The sequence below is a fragment of the Gadus chalcogrammus genome, chromosome 14 (assembly GCF_026213295.1).
Source record: "Gadus chalcogrammus isolate NIFS_2021 chromosome 14, NIFS_Gcha_1.0, whole genome shotgun sequence".
NCBI classification, from domain to species: Eukaryota; Metazoa; Chordata; class Actinopteri; order Gadiformes; family Gadidae; genus Gadus; species Gadus chalcogrammus.
Window position 1 is genome coordinate 17,199,850 of NC_079425.1, and position 15,428 is coordinate 17,215,277.

Sequence of the window (15,428 nt, forward strand, 5' to 3'; positions counted from 1 at the left end):
TCAACAGGGAGGCATTTCTTGGCTGCCCTTAATTGAGCCTATATCTGTAACCCCTCTCTTTTGAGTGCCATGGTCGAAATATTACACCTGTGGAACATACTAAATCCACTGAATTACACTTAAATGTAGGTATCAAAACTAAAGTTAAAACCACAAACAGGAAGAGCCATATGCAGTCGTGTTCTTGGCTTTCCTTCAGTGGTGACTTCTCCAAACATAAACAAGGAGAAGGCATGTGTTTCAGAGCGGCATGCAAAAAAATAAATAAAGACAATAGAAACATAGATTTGTAAGATAAATATTACATGCAAGCAACATACTTTTCCCTTCTGAAGACGGTACTTTGAAGGACTCAGTTTTGATGTTGTTATGGGATTGTATACAACATGTTTGATTGCAGCGCAGTCCCAAGACAGCACTGACTCAAGGAACAAGACCGCACTAGTACGGCTGTGGTTAAGTGTTCCAACACACACTGCTTAGTTACCAATGTCCACCACATAAGACTGGACCAGTGAAGTCCCTGTAACTGTGTGGAACTTCTAAAAACATGCAGCCAACTTTTCTTTGGATCAAACAGCCTGCTAAAAAGTGGTTGAGTCACATTTAAAAAGAATGATTCGTTATGGGGCTTTGACACTGACCATTCAACGGCAGCAATTAAAATGTTACCCATCAGTGGCCCAGGACTGCATTCATGATTAGAGGATAATGAGTGTACTGGCCATTGTTGAGTGTAATGCTGTCATTCTTCACGACGCAGTTTGTGGAAACAGCAACAGTAGCTTAAGGAGCACTTGAAGCTTTTTAGACAAGCTGTTTTATATGGAGGTTATGAAATCATTTTCATTATCAATGAAAGAGCACAGGCTTGCATGATCCAGAGTTGTCGCCTCAATATAAATTATGTTTGGGACAATGAGCACTGAAGAGGATGCTTTTAGAAGGAAATATGTGACAAGGGTGTCCCTCTTCTGCAACATGAACATGTGCTCTCCTTTCTCTCTCTGTCTGTCAACAGTGAAAGGTCATTGTGTTTATGTGCAGCACGTCTATTTGATAATAATCAAAACCAGCATGACCTTTTGCATTCCACATCATTTGCCCAACACCTACGACCCGACCTCTCCTCCTGAAACAGACTGTGTGATGGGCCCGGTGGGGGGGGGTTGACCCCATAGCCGAAGGGTGGTGGTGGGGGGGGGAGACAATAGGAACCTTTGTGCTTTACTCCACTACCCTTTTCAATGAAACAGATGGCAAAGGAGGATTCTTAAGCATGTTGCCATACTTTTGTGGATGCACTGCACTAGGTGAAGGACAAAGCCAACCACAATAAGGCTGGTGATGGACAGGGTCGACGAGTCGACATGACACAGAAGAGCAGCCGGCTAAACATACTGCCTACTAGGGGAAAGGGTATTATACTTGCCCTGCACTGACCTGCCTGGGGGAAAGAAATCCTGACATGGAGATGTGGATTAAGATGGAAGATGAAAGGGGAAGCGGTCGAAACGAGAGCAGGAAGAAATAATAAGAGGAGAGGGGGAGTCTCTAACGAGCTTCGTAAAAGGGTCTCTTGGAAACGATTCCTTGTTTTCAAGGTGACTCATAACGTTTCTAAGAGCATAGACCGCGGAACCGGCCGGGCCAGGGGGGCCGTGGCCCGGGTAACTTTTTGAAATGATTATTAAAAAAATAAATGAATGTTGGCCTGCAAGTTTTTTTTTCAACTCAAAACCTGTCGACAAGATCAAACTTAAACACAACCCATGCTGTAATAATTTAATCAATGGTATTACTAAACCAATATTGTTCACGTCACACGTCATGCATGAATGTTGCAAAATGTAGACCTATAACTGCGCAGCACTGAAAATCGCGCAAAAGAAGTAGAGCGTTCGTTTTCTACACTTCGTCGACTGAAATCATACCTCCGATTCACAATGACACAAAAAAGACTGAATGACTTGATGAACTGCCATATTCACCGTGACATTCTGGAGGACATCGACATGACAGCCATCGCTAAGGAGTTCGTGCAGGCCAATGACAGACGCAGGCAGGCCTTTGGGAAGTTTTAAGCGTAGGTCAATGGTTTTATTAGCACCGCCATGTGCACTCTTCTTTGTTCAATGTTTTTATACTGCATTGTACTGATACAAGTGAGTTTATGTTGAGTTAACATCTTACTGTGGTGCTTTTGTTGTGTATTGTTGGCTGATTGAGCATTTTATTCTGCACAGTTATGTGCTGGCATGTTGTGGGCTTAAGTCATGACCATTGATTCATCTATGTAGGCTAGCCTTCTGTGCTGTGTTGACTGTTTTGGCAATTTGCGCACTTCTGTGCTGGCATATTTTGGACTTGGGTTATTAGTGTTGTTGGCTGTTTGGACATTTAAAGTAAAATCATCCTGGCAAAGTGATGTGCATCCGCATTCTCTCTCTCTCTCTCTCTCTCTCTCTCTCTCTCTCTCTCTCTCTCTCTCTCTCTCTCTCTCTCTCTCTAGTACTGGTACAAGCAAGCAGTTTCAGTTGCGGTTGCGTTACCACCGACCACCGAGGTACCTTTCTTGTGCATTTTATTCTGCGCTGTTCTGTGCTGGCTGACGTGACTGATGGCATTACGTGCGTGTCCTCGTATACCGTGCATAGCCTTGGCTATGGATAATGTCGGACCTAAAATGTTGGTGACCCCCTCTTGCGATTGTGGCCCCCCCTTGTTCAAACACGTTCCGTGGTATATGTCTAAGAGCCATTTAATGTTAATCTTCTATTCATACCTTAGATCAACAATATAAACATTTACGATGATAGGTTCTTCTCTTTTCAATTGTGATTATTTTACTGCTCAGCAGAGCAGACATGGCCCTTTGATGCTTTCACAATAACATTGAAGTGAATTTGTAACACTCTTTTTGTAAGTGAATGATATGGTGGAGATAAAAGACTAGAAAAAAGGGGAGGGGAAAGGACGAGTGAATGTGGGGAAGCAGAATGGAAGATGAAGGTCAACACTAATACCGTTGCCTCAATTTCCAATAGATTTTTAGCAAGACGTATTTTTTGAGCACCATTTAGGTTTCCATTGCTTAATTTATCATATGTATCTACAACGAAAAACCAATATTCATATTAAAGTCATGCTTATCAAAGCCCACAGCTTGATCATCCATAAGGGCTCCCCATGAGACCCCTACTACTACTGCCAGACCCCTACAGAGATCAGCTGGTAACCCCCATTGGCTCCTACAGCCTCAGATGTTGCTATGGCTTACTCCAGGAACCGGGTGATGTACTGGCGGCTGCAGCGGGACCAGCTGGGCCGCAAGGTGCCGTACAGCAGCTGGGGAGACATGATGAATGGCTTCTTCCCGATGGGCTCGCAGTCGTTGCTGTTGCCATCATGTTGAATCCCAAAGCTGTGAAAGAATCACGACACACAAACAAACAAGGTGCACAAATTGATCAGGGTGGACAATAAGACCAACAAACACTTGCTTTTGAAATATATTTCACCACACACACACACACACACACACACACACACACACACACACACACACACACACACACACACACACACACACACACACACACACACACACACACACACACACACACACACACACACACACACATTCACGCACACATACATATGTATATTCACACACACACATACATATGTATAGTATGTATGTGATGTATTTGTATGTAAGTATTTGATACACTACCGATTTTGCAGGTTTTCCCACTTACAAAGCATGTAGAAGTCTAATTTTTTATCATAGGTACTCTTCAACTGTGAGTGACAGAATCTAAAACAAAAATCTAGAATATCACATTGTATGATTTTTAAGTAATTAATTTGCATTTTATTGCATGACATAAGTATTTGATACATCTGAAAAGCAGAACTTAATGTTTGGTACAGAAACCTTTGTTTGCAATTACAGAGATCACACGTTTCCTGTAGTTCTTGACCAGGTTTGCACACAATGCAGCAGGGATTTTGGCCCACTCCTCCATACAGACCTTCTCCATATCCTTCAGGTTTCGGGGCTGTCGCTGGGCAATACGGACTTTCAGCTCCCTCCAAAGATTTCTATTGGGTTCAGGTCTGGAGACTGGCTAGGCCACTCCAGGACCTTGAGACGCTTCTTACGGAGCCACTCCTTAGTTGCCCTGGCTGCGTGTTTCGGGTCGTTGTCATGCTGGAAGACCCAGCCACGACCCATCTTCGATGCTCTTACTGAGGGGAAGGAGGTTGTTGGCCAAGATCTCGCGATACATGGCCCCATCCATCCTCCTCTCAATAAGGTGCAGTCGTCCGGTCCCCTTTGCAGAAAAACATCCCCAAAGAATGCTGTTTCCACCTCCATGTTTCCAAGGTTGGGATGGTGTTCTTGGGGTTGTACTCATCCTTCTTCTTCCTCCAAACACGGCGAGTGGAGTTAAGACCAAAAAGCTCTATTTTTGTCTCAGACCACATGACCTTCTCCCATTCCTCCTCTTGGTCATCCAGATGGTCATTGGCAAACTCCAGACGAGCCTGGACATGCGCTGGCTTGAGCAGGGGGACCTTGCGTGCGCCGCAGGATTTTAATCCATGACGGCGTAGTGTGTTACTAATGGTTTTCTTTGAGACTGTGGTCCCGCCTCTCTTCAGGTCATTGACCTGGTCCTGCTGTGTAGTCCTGGGCTGATCCCTTACCTTCCTCATGAGCATTGATGCCCCACGAGGTGAGATCTTCCATGGAGCCCCAGACCGAGGGAGATTGACCGTCATCTTGAACTTCTTCCATTTTCTAATAATTGCGCCAACAGTTGTTGCCATCTCACCAAGCTGCTCGCCTATTGTACTGTGGCCCATCCCAGCCTTGTGCAGGTCTACAATTATGTCCTTATGTCCTCTACCTGATGTCCTTAAAACGCTCTCTTTGTCTTGGCCATTGTGGAGTGGTTGGAGTCTGTTTGATTGAGTGTGTGGCAGGTGTCTTTCATACCGGTAACAAGTTCAAACAGTTGCATTTAATACAGCTAATGAGTGGAGAACGGGAGGGCTTCTTAAAGAATAACTTACAGGTCTGTGAGAGCCATAATTCTTACTGGTTGGTAGGTAATCAAATACTTATGTCATGCAATAAAATGCAAATTACTTAAAAATCATACAATGTGATTTTCTGGATTTTTATTTTAGATTTCGTCTCTCACAGTTGAAGTGTACCTATGATGAAAATTACAGACCTCTACATGCTTTGTAAGTGGGAAAACCTGCAAAATCGGCAGTGTATCAAATACTTGTTCTCCCCACTGTGTGCACATTTTATGTACGTTATTTGATTCCACATTACAAGTTAATATCATTTTAGGAACCAAATGTGATGAATTATCCAACAACTATTTGACCAACAAACATCTTGTTATGGGAACATTAAGGGTACAGGAAACATCTCCTTTTCCAGATGAACATGCTCCCTATAACAGCTGATATTGAGCAGTACTTAGCTAGCTGTCTGGCCCTTCTTTTACTTAGTCCACTGATGTTAAGTCCACTGACCACCAGCCTATGCACATGGCCTAGACTGCCAAAGACAAGAACAATGAGGCCACATTTATAGCCACAGCTTTCAATGGCAGATGTTAGAGGATGGTATTTCAGTTTTTTTGTACAATAGGATTCCTCCATGAACAGGTCAAAGGCACAGGCTACTTCAAAGAGTCTGACTATTGTTTCCTCTTGTGATATGCAAATGATGTTTGGTGTGTTGGGAATTCCTGAAAAGCAGTTTGTGGATGTGTTAAACCAGTGGGACTTGACAGAGGTATGTTTGTATAGTTGTTCCTGAGGAGCACAGGGGATCTGGGCAGCGATGAGGTCCACCAGTCTGTCATGTCTGGCAATATACAGTCCTTTGTAGGAAGGGCAACTGTTCATGATGTGGGCTACTGACTCCAGCTGTTGTGGTGGGTCATGTAGCATGCAAAAGGGGGAATGAATAGATGGAAACCAGAGGGAGAGATTGTATTTTGTGGGGAGAACCTGTAGGCGTGCCTTCACACAGAAGATGAGTATCTCATCACTGATGGTGACATTATTGTAAATGGCATGTGATGTGGAGTGATCTGCACAGGTGAGTTTGGCTAATTTTCCTTGAAGTTTAAGGCTGGACCAGTACTCCATATTGTGGCCCCTTTGGATGGTAAGAAGGGTTTGCCTGGATGTTGATGGTAACAGGAGGTGGGTGATGTTATTGTGTTGCAGCCTGGCTTGCACTGTGATTGATGGGTCATCCACCACTGCATCGGTGACCTCTACTGGTTGGTGGTTGGAGGTCCATTTTAGCTCGGTGCCTGTCCTCCAGCACAAATCATTCAGGTCACGCCAGTCTGAGGACACACCAAATCCCTGTGCCTGGGTATCCAGCTTGCCACTGCTCTTTCTTCTGAAACCCAGGAAGTTATCCTCACCACTGCCTGCACAAGCCACTTTGCGTTTCTTAAAGTCCAGCAGTAATGATGCTCTTGCCAGGTGTCTTACACTGTTGTCATCACAGTTTAGCATATTGACTAGATGTGACTGCCTTGCTGCTGTGTACTCCCACATACAGTTTGGAATGCCAAGCCCACCGTCCTGTTTCTTCTGGAAAATAAAACATTGTGTAGAATGTGTGTCGAGGCCCAGCCATTTCCTTACAACTTGCACAGTTTTATTGTCCATTGTGCGCAGATCTTTTTGTGGGATAAGAACATTCGCGAAGAGATGTTGTATTTTGGCGAAGGCTATATCTCTGATTGCTTGGACTTTCAGAGTTGCTGGGAGAGGTGAAGTGTCAATCAGGTCCAGTCTGCTAATAAACTGCTGAACCAGATTGGTCACTTGTTGGCTCCAATCTCCCGCGATGTTGAATTTATGCCCTAAGTAGGTGTAGCTTTCTTGTCTGGCATACACTCTGAGTGGCTGGCCTAAGATGGTGAGGGAAGGAGGTCGGTCAGTCTTGGCTCTATACCAGCGGTTGCCTCCGATCCTCCTCTCCCAAAACACTGCACATTTACACTGTTTTACTTGTAGGCCAGACCAGGAGAGGAAGCTGTCGGTGCAAGCCATCATGTTCTTTATGACTCTCTCATCACGGGAGGCAATGACCACATCGTCAGCATAGCCCTGGACTGGGTTTGGTGACAACACTTGGGGTGGGGCATGTGTGCACAACCATTTCAGCCACTGGTTGATGGCAATAATAAAGTTGACTGCACTCCATGGGCAACCAGTTTTAATTCCCACTTTCAATTTAACAGGCAGGGTGAGGTGTTTACCACAGATCACTTGTAGATAGGAATTACTGTAAACATCTTTTACTATATCACAGTAGATCTTTGGCAGGTGTATGTCCTCCAGTGAATTCAACATGATCTCATGAGGCAGTGTACCAAATGCGTCCCTAAAGTCCAAGAATACCACATATAATTTGGCAGTCATGTTTGAAGTCATCAATCGCCGTCTTTAAAGAAAAAACATGTTCATTCATGCCTTGACGTTCAATATAGGCCTTTTGCTTACTTGATAAAGTTCCTGAGTCAACAAGCCATGGTAATATTCTGGACAGGAGGCACTTCATGAAGACTTTGTACACAGTTGGTAATAATGAGATGTCCCTCCATCTAGAGGGGTCATTAGGTACATTGTCTTTCTTTGGTATTCTGTGTATCAGTGCTCCCTTCCATGAACAGGGGACTTTACCATTAAGCAAACAGGTGTTAAATATGCTTCTTAGGGTGGGACACGACATTTGCCTGGTGGATTTTAGGTTTTCGTAGGTGACACCGTCTGAACCACTTGCTGTGTTGTTGGGCAAGTTGAGTATAACTTTCTCTATCTCCTCGACTGAGAAGGCCGATGTTAGTGGCGGGGGTTCAGTAGCTGTAATGTCAATGTCATTATTCCACGGGGGCAGCTCGCGCAACTTTGTTGATGGCATAGACTCGCATTTTTGTCGATAGTAATCATACACCTGCTCAGGATTACCCGACTCAGGCGGAGACGTCGGGAATATGCAGTTGTTTAGGATGATATCAATTGCTTTTTTTCTGCGGTGTTGCCACAGGTAAGTAAGCTTGTTTTTGCTTACCATGTGTGGTGTTTTCAGATGTTCTTTTGTTGCCGCGGCAATCGATGGCTGCATCACATCTCGCAGAAAACGCAATTGACGCTCAATCCATTCAGCAGGGTTATCGACAGGTGTTTTTCGTGCGTTATCATCCAATGGTAGAGTCTTTAATATCCGTATCACATATTTCAGGAGTGGTATTCCAAACTCTCGTCCATCCGTGCGCTTTATGGAAAAAAATCTGTTTTTAAAAAATACTCCATGAAGGATTTTAAACATCCGCGTCCATTTCCGAGGATCTCCAGCGAGGACAAAGTTTTGTTTGTCCCGTTATCTCTTTGTGTCCAGGCCTTGTCTAAACAGTCTTTTATGGTGTTGGAAATCATTCCATTCAGTATCCGTGAGTAATCTCTCGAAGTTGGTAAAATCCTGAATGTTGCATGCTGATGATCGCTGTTGTGGGGTAGGGTCTAGGACTTGCTGGCGTTGTTTGTAAATGTTACCGCTTTGTATTGCGTCTTTAAAAGCGCACTTAATGGATGTTGTTAAACACATAACAAGAAGTGTAGTGATCAGAATCATGTCGGAAAAATTCTCTACTTTAACGACGGCAGTTACGACGCCAGCCAATCTTATAGTAGGATATACAGTTTTTGTTTTGACACACACACACACACACACACACACACACACACACACACACACACACACACACACACACACACACACACACACACACACACACACACACACACACACACACACACACACACACACACACACACACACACAGTAGAGTCAGCTGACCCAGTAGAGTCAGCTGTGCAACTAGGGGTCCCTTTGTGGTCAGAGATTGTGTGTAGTCTCTTCCACATTCTGCGTGGGTCAATGCTGCTCAGCTGTGACTATTTTCCTGCCATAATTCCTCTTGGCTGCCTTGATCAGTCTTCTGAGCTTATAGCAGCCGTTTTTTATTTCAGTCGTATCTCCGGTTTTGAATGCTGTTTTGATGTCGAAATTAATCTGTGGTTTCTGGTTTGGATACACAAAGACTGTTTTCGTGGGCACCACATCCTCCATCACCTTTCCTATGAGACCTAGCGTTCCTTCCTTGATCTCGTTGACGTCACCACTGCTCTCCTCAATCTCATTAATTGAGGCAAAACAGTCCTGGAGAACAACATATGATTCGACAGACCAGCATCGGCTTGTGCGCATGATTGGTGATGACGTTTTCAGCTTGTGCTTGTAGGCGGGCACCTGGAGAATATAAGACTGGTGTGTGGAGCAGGGGTTTGCAAGCGTCGCAGAGCTGTGCATGTAGGCGTGATCCGAGCATATTCCGCCTCCCGTGTTTAATGTGTTCATAGAATTTTTGCAAAACTTTCCTAAGCTCGGTTGAAGTCTCCAACCACTATGAGAGCGGCCTCTGGGTGTCTGTTCTCTGTGATGCTGATAGTTCTTAAGTTATCCTAGAAGTTGTCCGTCTGTCTGTCTGTCTGTCCTAGGTGGGTAAAAGCTTGGCAGTATTGGGGGGGGTTTGTCACCACGGATCGTGGAAACATTAAGATGAACAAACAAGTCGGGGGGTGTAAAACCAGCCACTCAATAGAGGCCACGTCGACACGGATCGAGGTCAAGTGGAATTAGTCCAAGACTAATTTGATTTGGTGGACTGGGGATTGCCTCCAGTTCACATCCAAAGAATTCCATCTTCATTTGTTGAAAGAATCTATAACACACACACACACACACACACACACACACACACACACACACACACACACACACACACACACACACACACACACACACACACACACACACACACACACACACACACACACACACACACACACACACACACACACTTAGCAGATCAATACCATTCAATACCAAGTAGTTTTGATCCTACACTGTAGTATTTTTCCTGCGCACACACTACATTTCAAATTAGGTGTGGGAGAGTCAATTTATATTTTTTACTTTCTTTGTCATTTCAGTGCATGACTATCAACAATACTCTAGCACTAATTCCATCTGATGCTGCTATAAGGGTTGGGCCTTATAGACCTAACCCTTATAGTAGATCAGATATCGCCCAAAGTTTTCTGTCATCTGTCAGCATTTGGAGATTGCTGATTGGTCCCAGAGGGAAGATAAGCTAAATCGGGAAGCCACTGCATTGATTTATTTATAATTCAAAGAGGCCTTGAAAATGCGTCTGTTGGGAAAATGATTATCCACTACTTCAGTTTATCGACACCAGCACCATCTTCAGGTATTAGGCCAATTAGCAACAGCATCAACTTCCATTGCCTTCATTTTCATTTTCCCTTTGGTGGTTGAAAGTAGTTCTATAGTGCAAAATAAACCTTTCCCAGAGTTGTAGTCAATACCGGGTTAACAGTTACCTGGCCATGCCCCTGTAGCTTTACTGACCTCAAATACGACACACAGCGATAAAACATTAACCTGCCATCACCAGACTAATTGCACACCGCAATTAGTCTGGAACCTCTCCGTTCATTTTCGATTTCCAAAGGGCGTCACCAATTGACCCAGCGCAAAATGCCCCTGTACGCAATTGGATAGACCTACAACAAACTATAGCAACAAAACGGGGGATGCAGCACTGAGAGAACAACAGTACGTTCAGTTCACGTTCGCCCAAAATATGAACGAGTTCATGAACTATCGTTCAATGAACGCGTTCAGGCACAACACTGCCAACCCCCATTGGGGCCCCTTCCTTACTTGTGACCCAGCTCGTGGGCGACGGTGAATGCGAGAGGGAGCCCAGTGTCCTCGTTGATGCTGCAGCTGCGGTGGGGCTGACACATGCCTGCCACATGTGACAGACCCAGCGTCTCACAGGGCTTGTTGATGGATGTGCAGATATCCTTCCTGTCAAGAGGAGGGGCAGGACAGGGCGGGGGTGTGACAGGAGCAACAAAAATCGTTTAGCTTTTTATTCACTCCTATCTCATATGTTTTATCGTTGCACTACCACAAAGAACAGCTATTTGCGACATAAAGGCGAGGTGAGAAAAAAAATCGCTCTCCATGCCAACAGTAACTCTAAATGTTTCAAGACAGAGAGCTTATCCTCAAGGTTAACTTTAGTCAGTGGTTCATTTGAGCCGGTGTGGGTACCAGATTGACTCGGCTGCCAGATCGACTCGTGGTCCTGCGCTAACAGATGACGTATCGACACTTGACGTATCGACACAAGCCAACGGACAAAACCCGGAAGGGTTGTTTATAAAAGGGGCTCAATCATGGACATAAAAAGAAGGCTCAATCTGTTTTGGTTTTGATTTCATTGAACGCCGCCCGTTCTTTCGCACAAACAAAGCCATTGGAAACCCGTCTAAAAGCACTGATGAATGCGTAACCCCTAGTGCCTGCGTGTGGATTGCTGTTTTGACTCTGTTGGGAGTGCTGGAAATAAAGCGGATCGCCCCGTTCAGTGAATGGAGTTAACAGATTCTTCTTTCATATATAACCCAAGTATAGGCAACAATAATTTGTACATTCGATTATTATTCATAGATTAGAATAATCAAAAGGAGATCGTTAATACTTGGGAATAACATTGGAATTAATTAAACGCGCATGCGCATTTAAAAGACAGCGTTTACAGGAAGTGCGTCATTATTGTGCATCTAGGACCCCGAGTCGTTCTGGCAGCCGAGTCAATCCGACACCCACACCGGATCCTGCCGGAACAATATCCGGCACCTCTTAATTTTGGTCTCCCTGCGTTCCGGTACTTATTTGGGCAGATCCGGTACCTCTCAAAAAATAAAATTAAAATACAAACATGTTTAAAATGAAATAATAATATGCATATATAAATTTACAGAACAAATCCGAATAATTTCATGTTGTTTATTAATGTTTTACGTCATTTGAAAGTGTCGGAGATCTGTTGACGCACTGAAAAGCTGCGGGCCAACAAACCACGCAGACACTTTTGAAATTCGCCGCATCTGAGGCGCAAGCAGAGATAAAAAAAACGGTTGTCAGCATGACCACATGCGTGTGCGCCACACACAAGTTAATAGAAATTATGATAAATTAAATATATAGAGCAGGATTGTGAAGGTTTACAATATCTCATGTCAATTAACAATCTGCTAAATGTGTCAGCATTTGCCGACTAACTCTTTTTAATTAGGATATTGATCCTGCGCGCCTCCTATTTGCAACGGATTTGTTTAAGATATAAAACCATTTAATTGAACATACACACACTAAAACAGATATTTGTTTTTAAATACCTAAATATTTGGAAACGAAAATTCCTGTTTCCCGCAGTGTGCCTCTCTGGTATTGAGCGGGTCTGCAGGATCGCACTCTGCACAACCCAGTCAATAAAAGTCACGGTCACGCACGACTGCGTAATCAACGCTTTCCAAGCATCGGGATTGATGACAAAAAAAATTGCACAAAAATGTACAGCTTCGCTGTACATTTTGACGCCTCGAGAAATGCGATCAGAACGCGGAAGACTAACATGTCACGTCTCTGGCAAAGGCTGCCGTATTTAAAATAGCATGCATATGCATCAGCTATATTCTCATTTCATTTACAGAGCAATCCCTGCAAAGTATTTAGGTTAACTATATAAGAGACTGATTAGTGTGCGTCTGACGGGGCGGGGGGGGGGGGGGGGGGGGGGGCATGCCATCACGATGGTGACCCTCCATCGTGATGTCAGTCAGCCATCACGACGGACGATGACATCGTCCATCGTCACAACCCCAGTAGGCAGTATTATTTTATTTTTTTGATCCATTACCTCTAACCCCCGTACTAAGCACCCGGATCCATCCCCCCTCTGCGTTCCGGTACCTCCCACTTTACCAATTAAGCACTGACTTTAGTCATTATGTTGTATGGCGGCCGTCACAGGAAATGTATGATATCTTTACACGCATGGATTCTGGCTAATCTGGGAGTGCAGGGAGGATCAAAAAAATAAAAAGAAAGGTTGCTTTTATGTTCACATATCAGGAGACGGGTCACCAGAGCAAGGAGATTGTTCAGTTTAACAGCTTTTATCTGTCGATTCGCCACAATCACAAACCAGGACTCTTTTCCTTTTAATCCTTCTGGTCTGAAAATGTTATCTGAATATCCCACCATTTTCCCACAATGCCGACGACCATATTGTTTTCCCATCTTAAAGACTTTGGAAAAAGGTATTTGTAGTGGGAGTAAATTGGCCCAATAGAATACATTTGGATAAGCAGTTATAAAAGTCAAGTACATATTCCCTCAATAACCTCATGTATAATCTATCCTCTTAGAAATGATTGTAGATTGCACTTGCAAGGACCTTTTACAGTATTAGTTTGACTAAGTTTTCGTTCATTAATTTGATTAGGAATGGCTTAAATTCATGATAGCTGCCATACAACCGCCAACAGCCTTCGATACGCCCGAGGTGTATCAGTGTACTTTGATTTTACTCACTCTGATCTCTTCGTTCCTATAATTGTATTGGAGAGAATGTAAAATGTCGTCCACCCCTAAATTAATGATTTATCTATTTAAAAGATTTTGTCGGTTTGTTAAGACCCCAGGTACATTTTTGAGATTATCAACTAACCCAGCCACTATCTTCTCACAGAATTTACAGTTCAGTGCACGGCTCAGTCTTTGAGAAAGAGCAGTGGCAAGTAAACACAGAATGAAAGCTATGAGGGCCCTATTGGAGAAAGCCACCTAGCCATGGCAGTTTGTATGCACTTACCTCGGATGGACAAAACAAGTCAAAATCTGTTAGGATATAAAAGGTTTTCAATTGATGGTCACTTCCCAATTTCTAAACGTGTATTCAAAGTAAGATGAGGCAAGTTGAACAACAACAACAATGGCTGATTTACCTCTGGACATGGACAATGTTAACAAATAGCATTGATTTTGTCCAACCCTTTTGTAAAGGTGAAAATACAGCATCCTACATTTGAAGAATATTATTCAGCCTTAAAATCTGTATCACCTGAAAATACCAAAGCAGATCAAAAAAGGTTGGGATTATTAACAAACCCATGCAACTGATGTGAAAGGTTTGTCACAAGACCTGGTGGAACAACCATCCTCTATGGCAGAGCCGATGTTTGCTATAACAATGTTTCATGAATCACAACTAAATCTGTACAGACAAATTGTCCCCGCATATTAATTAGGAAACCACATTCTATGTATACATTCTATGTACACAACAAAAGCATTTAAATTATAAAGTAAACTGACTAGATCTGAGGTGTATAGACTACTATAGAGGTGACATGTATTTGGTTTACACCTTAAATAAACAAACAAAGGGCCCTATTTTAACAGTCTGAAATGCAAGTGGGAAGCGCAAAGCGCAAGTAGCTTTGTGGGCGGTTCTACGGCGCTATCGCTATTTTACAGGCGGATAAATGACACTTGCGTCGCGGCGCAAGTGTCAAAAGGGTTGGTCTGAAGCAGCCTAATTACCCGTAGGTGTGGTTTGGGCGTAAAGTCCAACAAACCAATGAGAGTGCCAGCTCCCATCCCCTTTAAGAACCATGAGCGCATTTGAATCGGACGAGTTGATATTTCGACAGCGTGTCTGCAGTCTCCGATGAGACAGATGCACATGAATTTCAAACTGCAAATGGCTCAGTTTATTGCCAAATAATATGGCCTAATTCACACATGGAATAAGGGGTTTTCTTCCACAACTTCAGAAATACTGAGTCCTCAAATAAATTTCGGCAAAGAAAACGTATATGATATAACATATGATATGCGGTAACTGTGGTTCTATTTAATGATATACGCAATACATTATAAACATTGTTTCTTATTAGTATTGTATGCTATCCTAATATGCATGTGTCCCAGCGGTAATAGACATTGCCATTGATTGTATTATGCGTTACGTGTTTAGTTTGCGTGTGTTTAAACAGAGCACACACGCGCGCCCGCATTCATTCATTCTTTTTAACACTCACTCACGGTAAAACAATGTTTTTCACGATCAAATACTCATCTATCCTAAAAGTTATGGGCATGAAGGCCTACACGATGTCTGTGTCAAGAAAATATGTGTTTGATGTACGGTGTTTGCAGATGCATTGATTTAAAAGTACAACTTATTACAGCTGCATCAGCTGTTCTTTCCCAAATAATTTACCAAGAATGTGTGGCTAGGTAGATGAGAGAAGCAAAGTGTATGCGCGAGGTGCACAAGCAATCCGTATGCATCGCATGCGCATGTATGCATGCGCCCTTAAAATAGCATCTGAACAACGCGCCACTGACTTTAAACCAGGTA

At 43.5% G+C, this 15,428-nt stretch overlaps 1 protein-coding gene across 3 annotated transcripts in view; it reads right to left on the bottom strand.

Moving 5' to 3' along the window:
- The window catches only part of LOC130403837 (A disintegrin and metalloproteinase with thrombospondin motifs 7), an 86,780-nt gene that overhangs the window by 53,079 nt on the left and 18,273 nt on the right, over window positions 1–15,428 (bottom strand). For all 3 annotated transcript variants that reach the window (XM_056608340.1, XM_056608342.1, XM_056608341.1), the window contains 2 exons: window positions 10,868–11,017; window positions 3,281–3,424 (listed from right to left, as the gene is read on the bottom strand). In XM_056608340.1, the coding sequence (XP_056464315.1) occupies window positions 3,281–3,424; window positions 10,868–11,017 (294 nt within the window). The remainder of the gene's footprint in view (window positions 1–3,280; window positions 3,425–10,867; window positions 11,018–15,428) is intronic.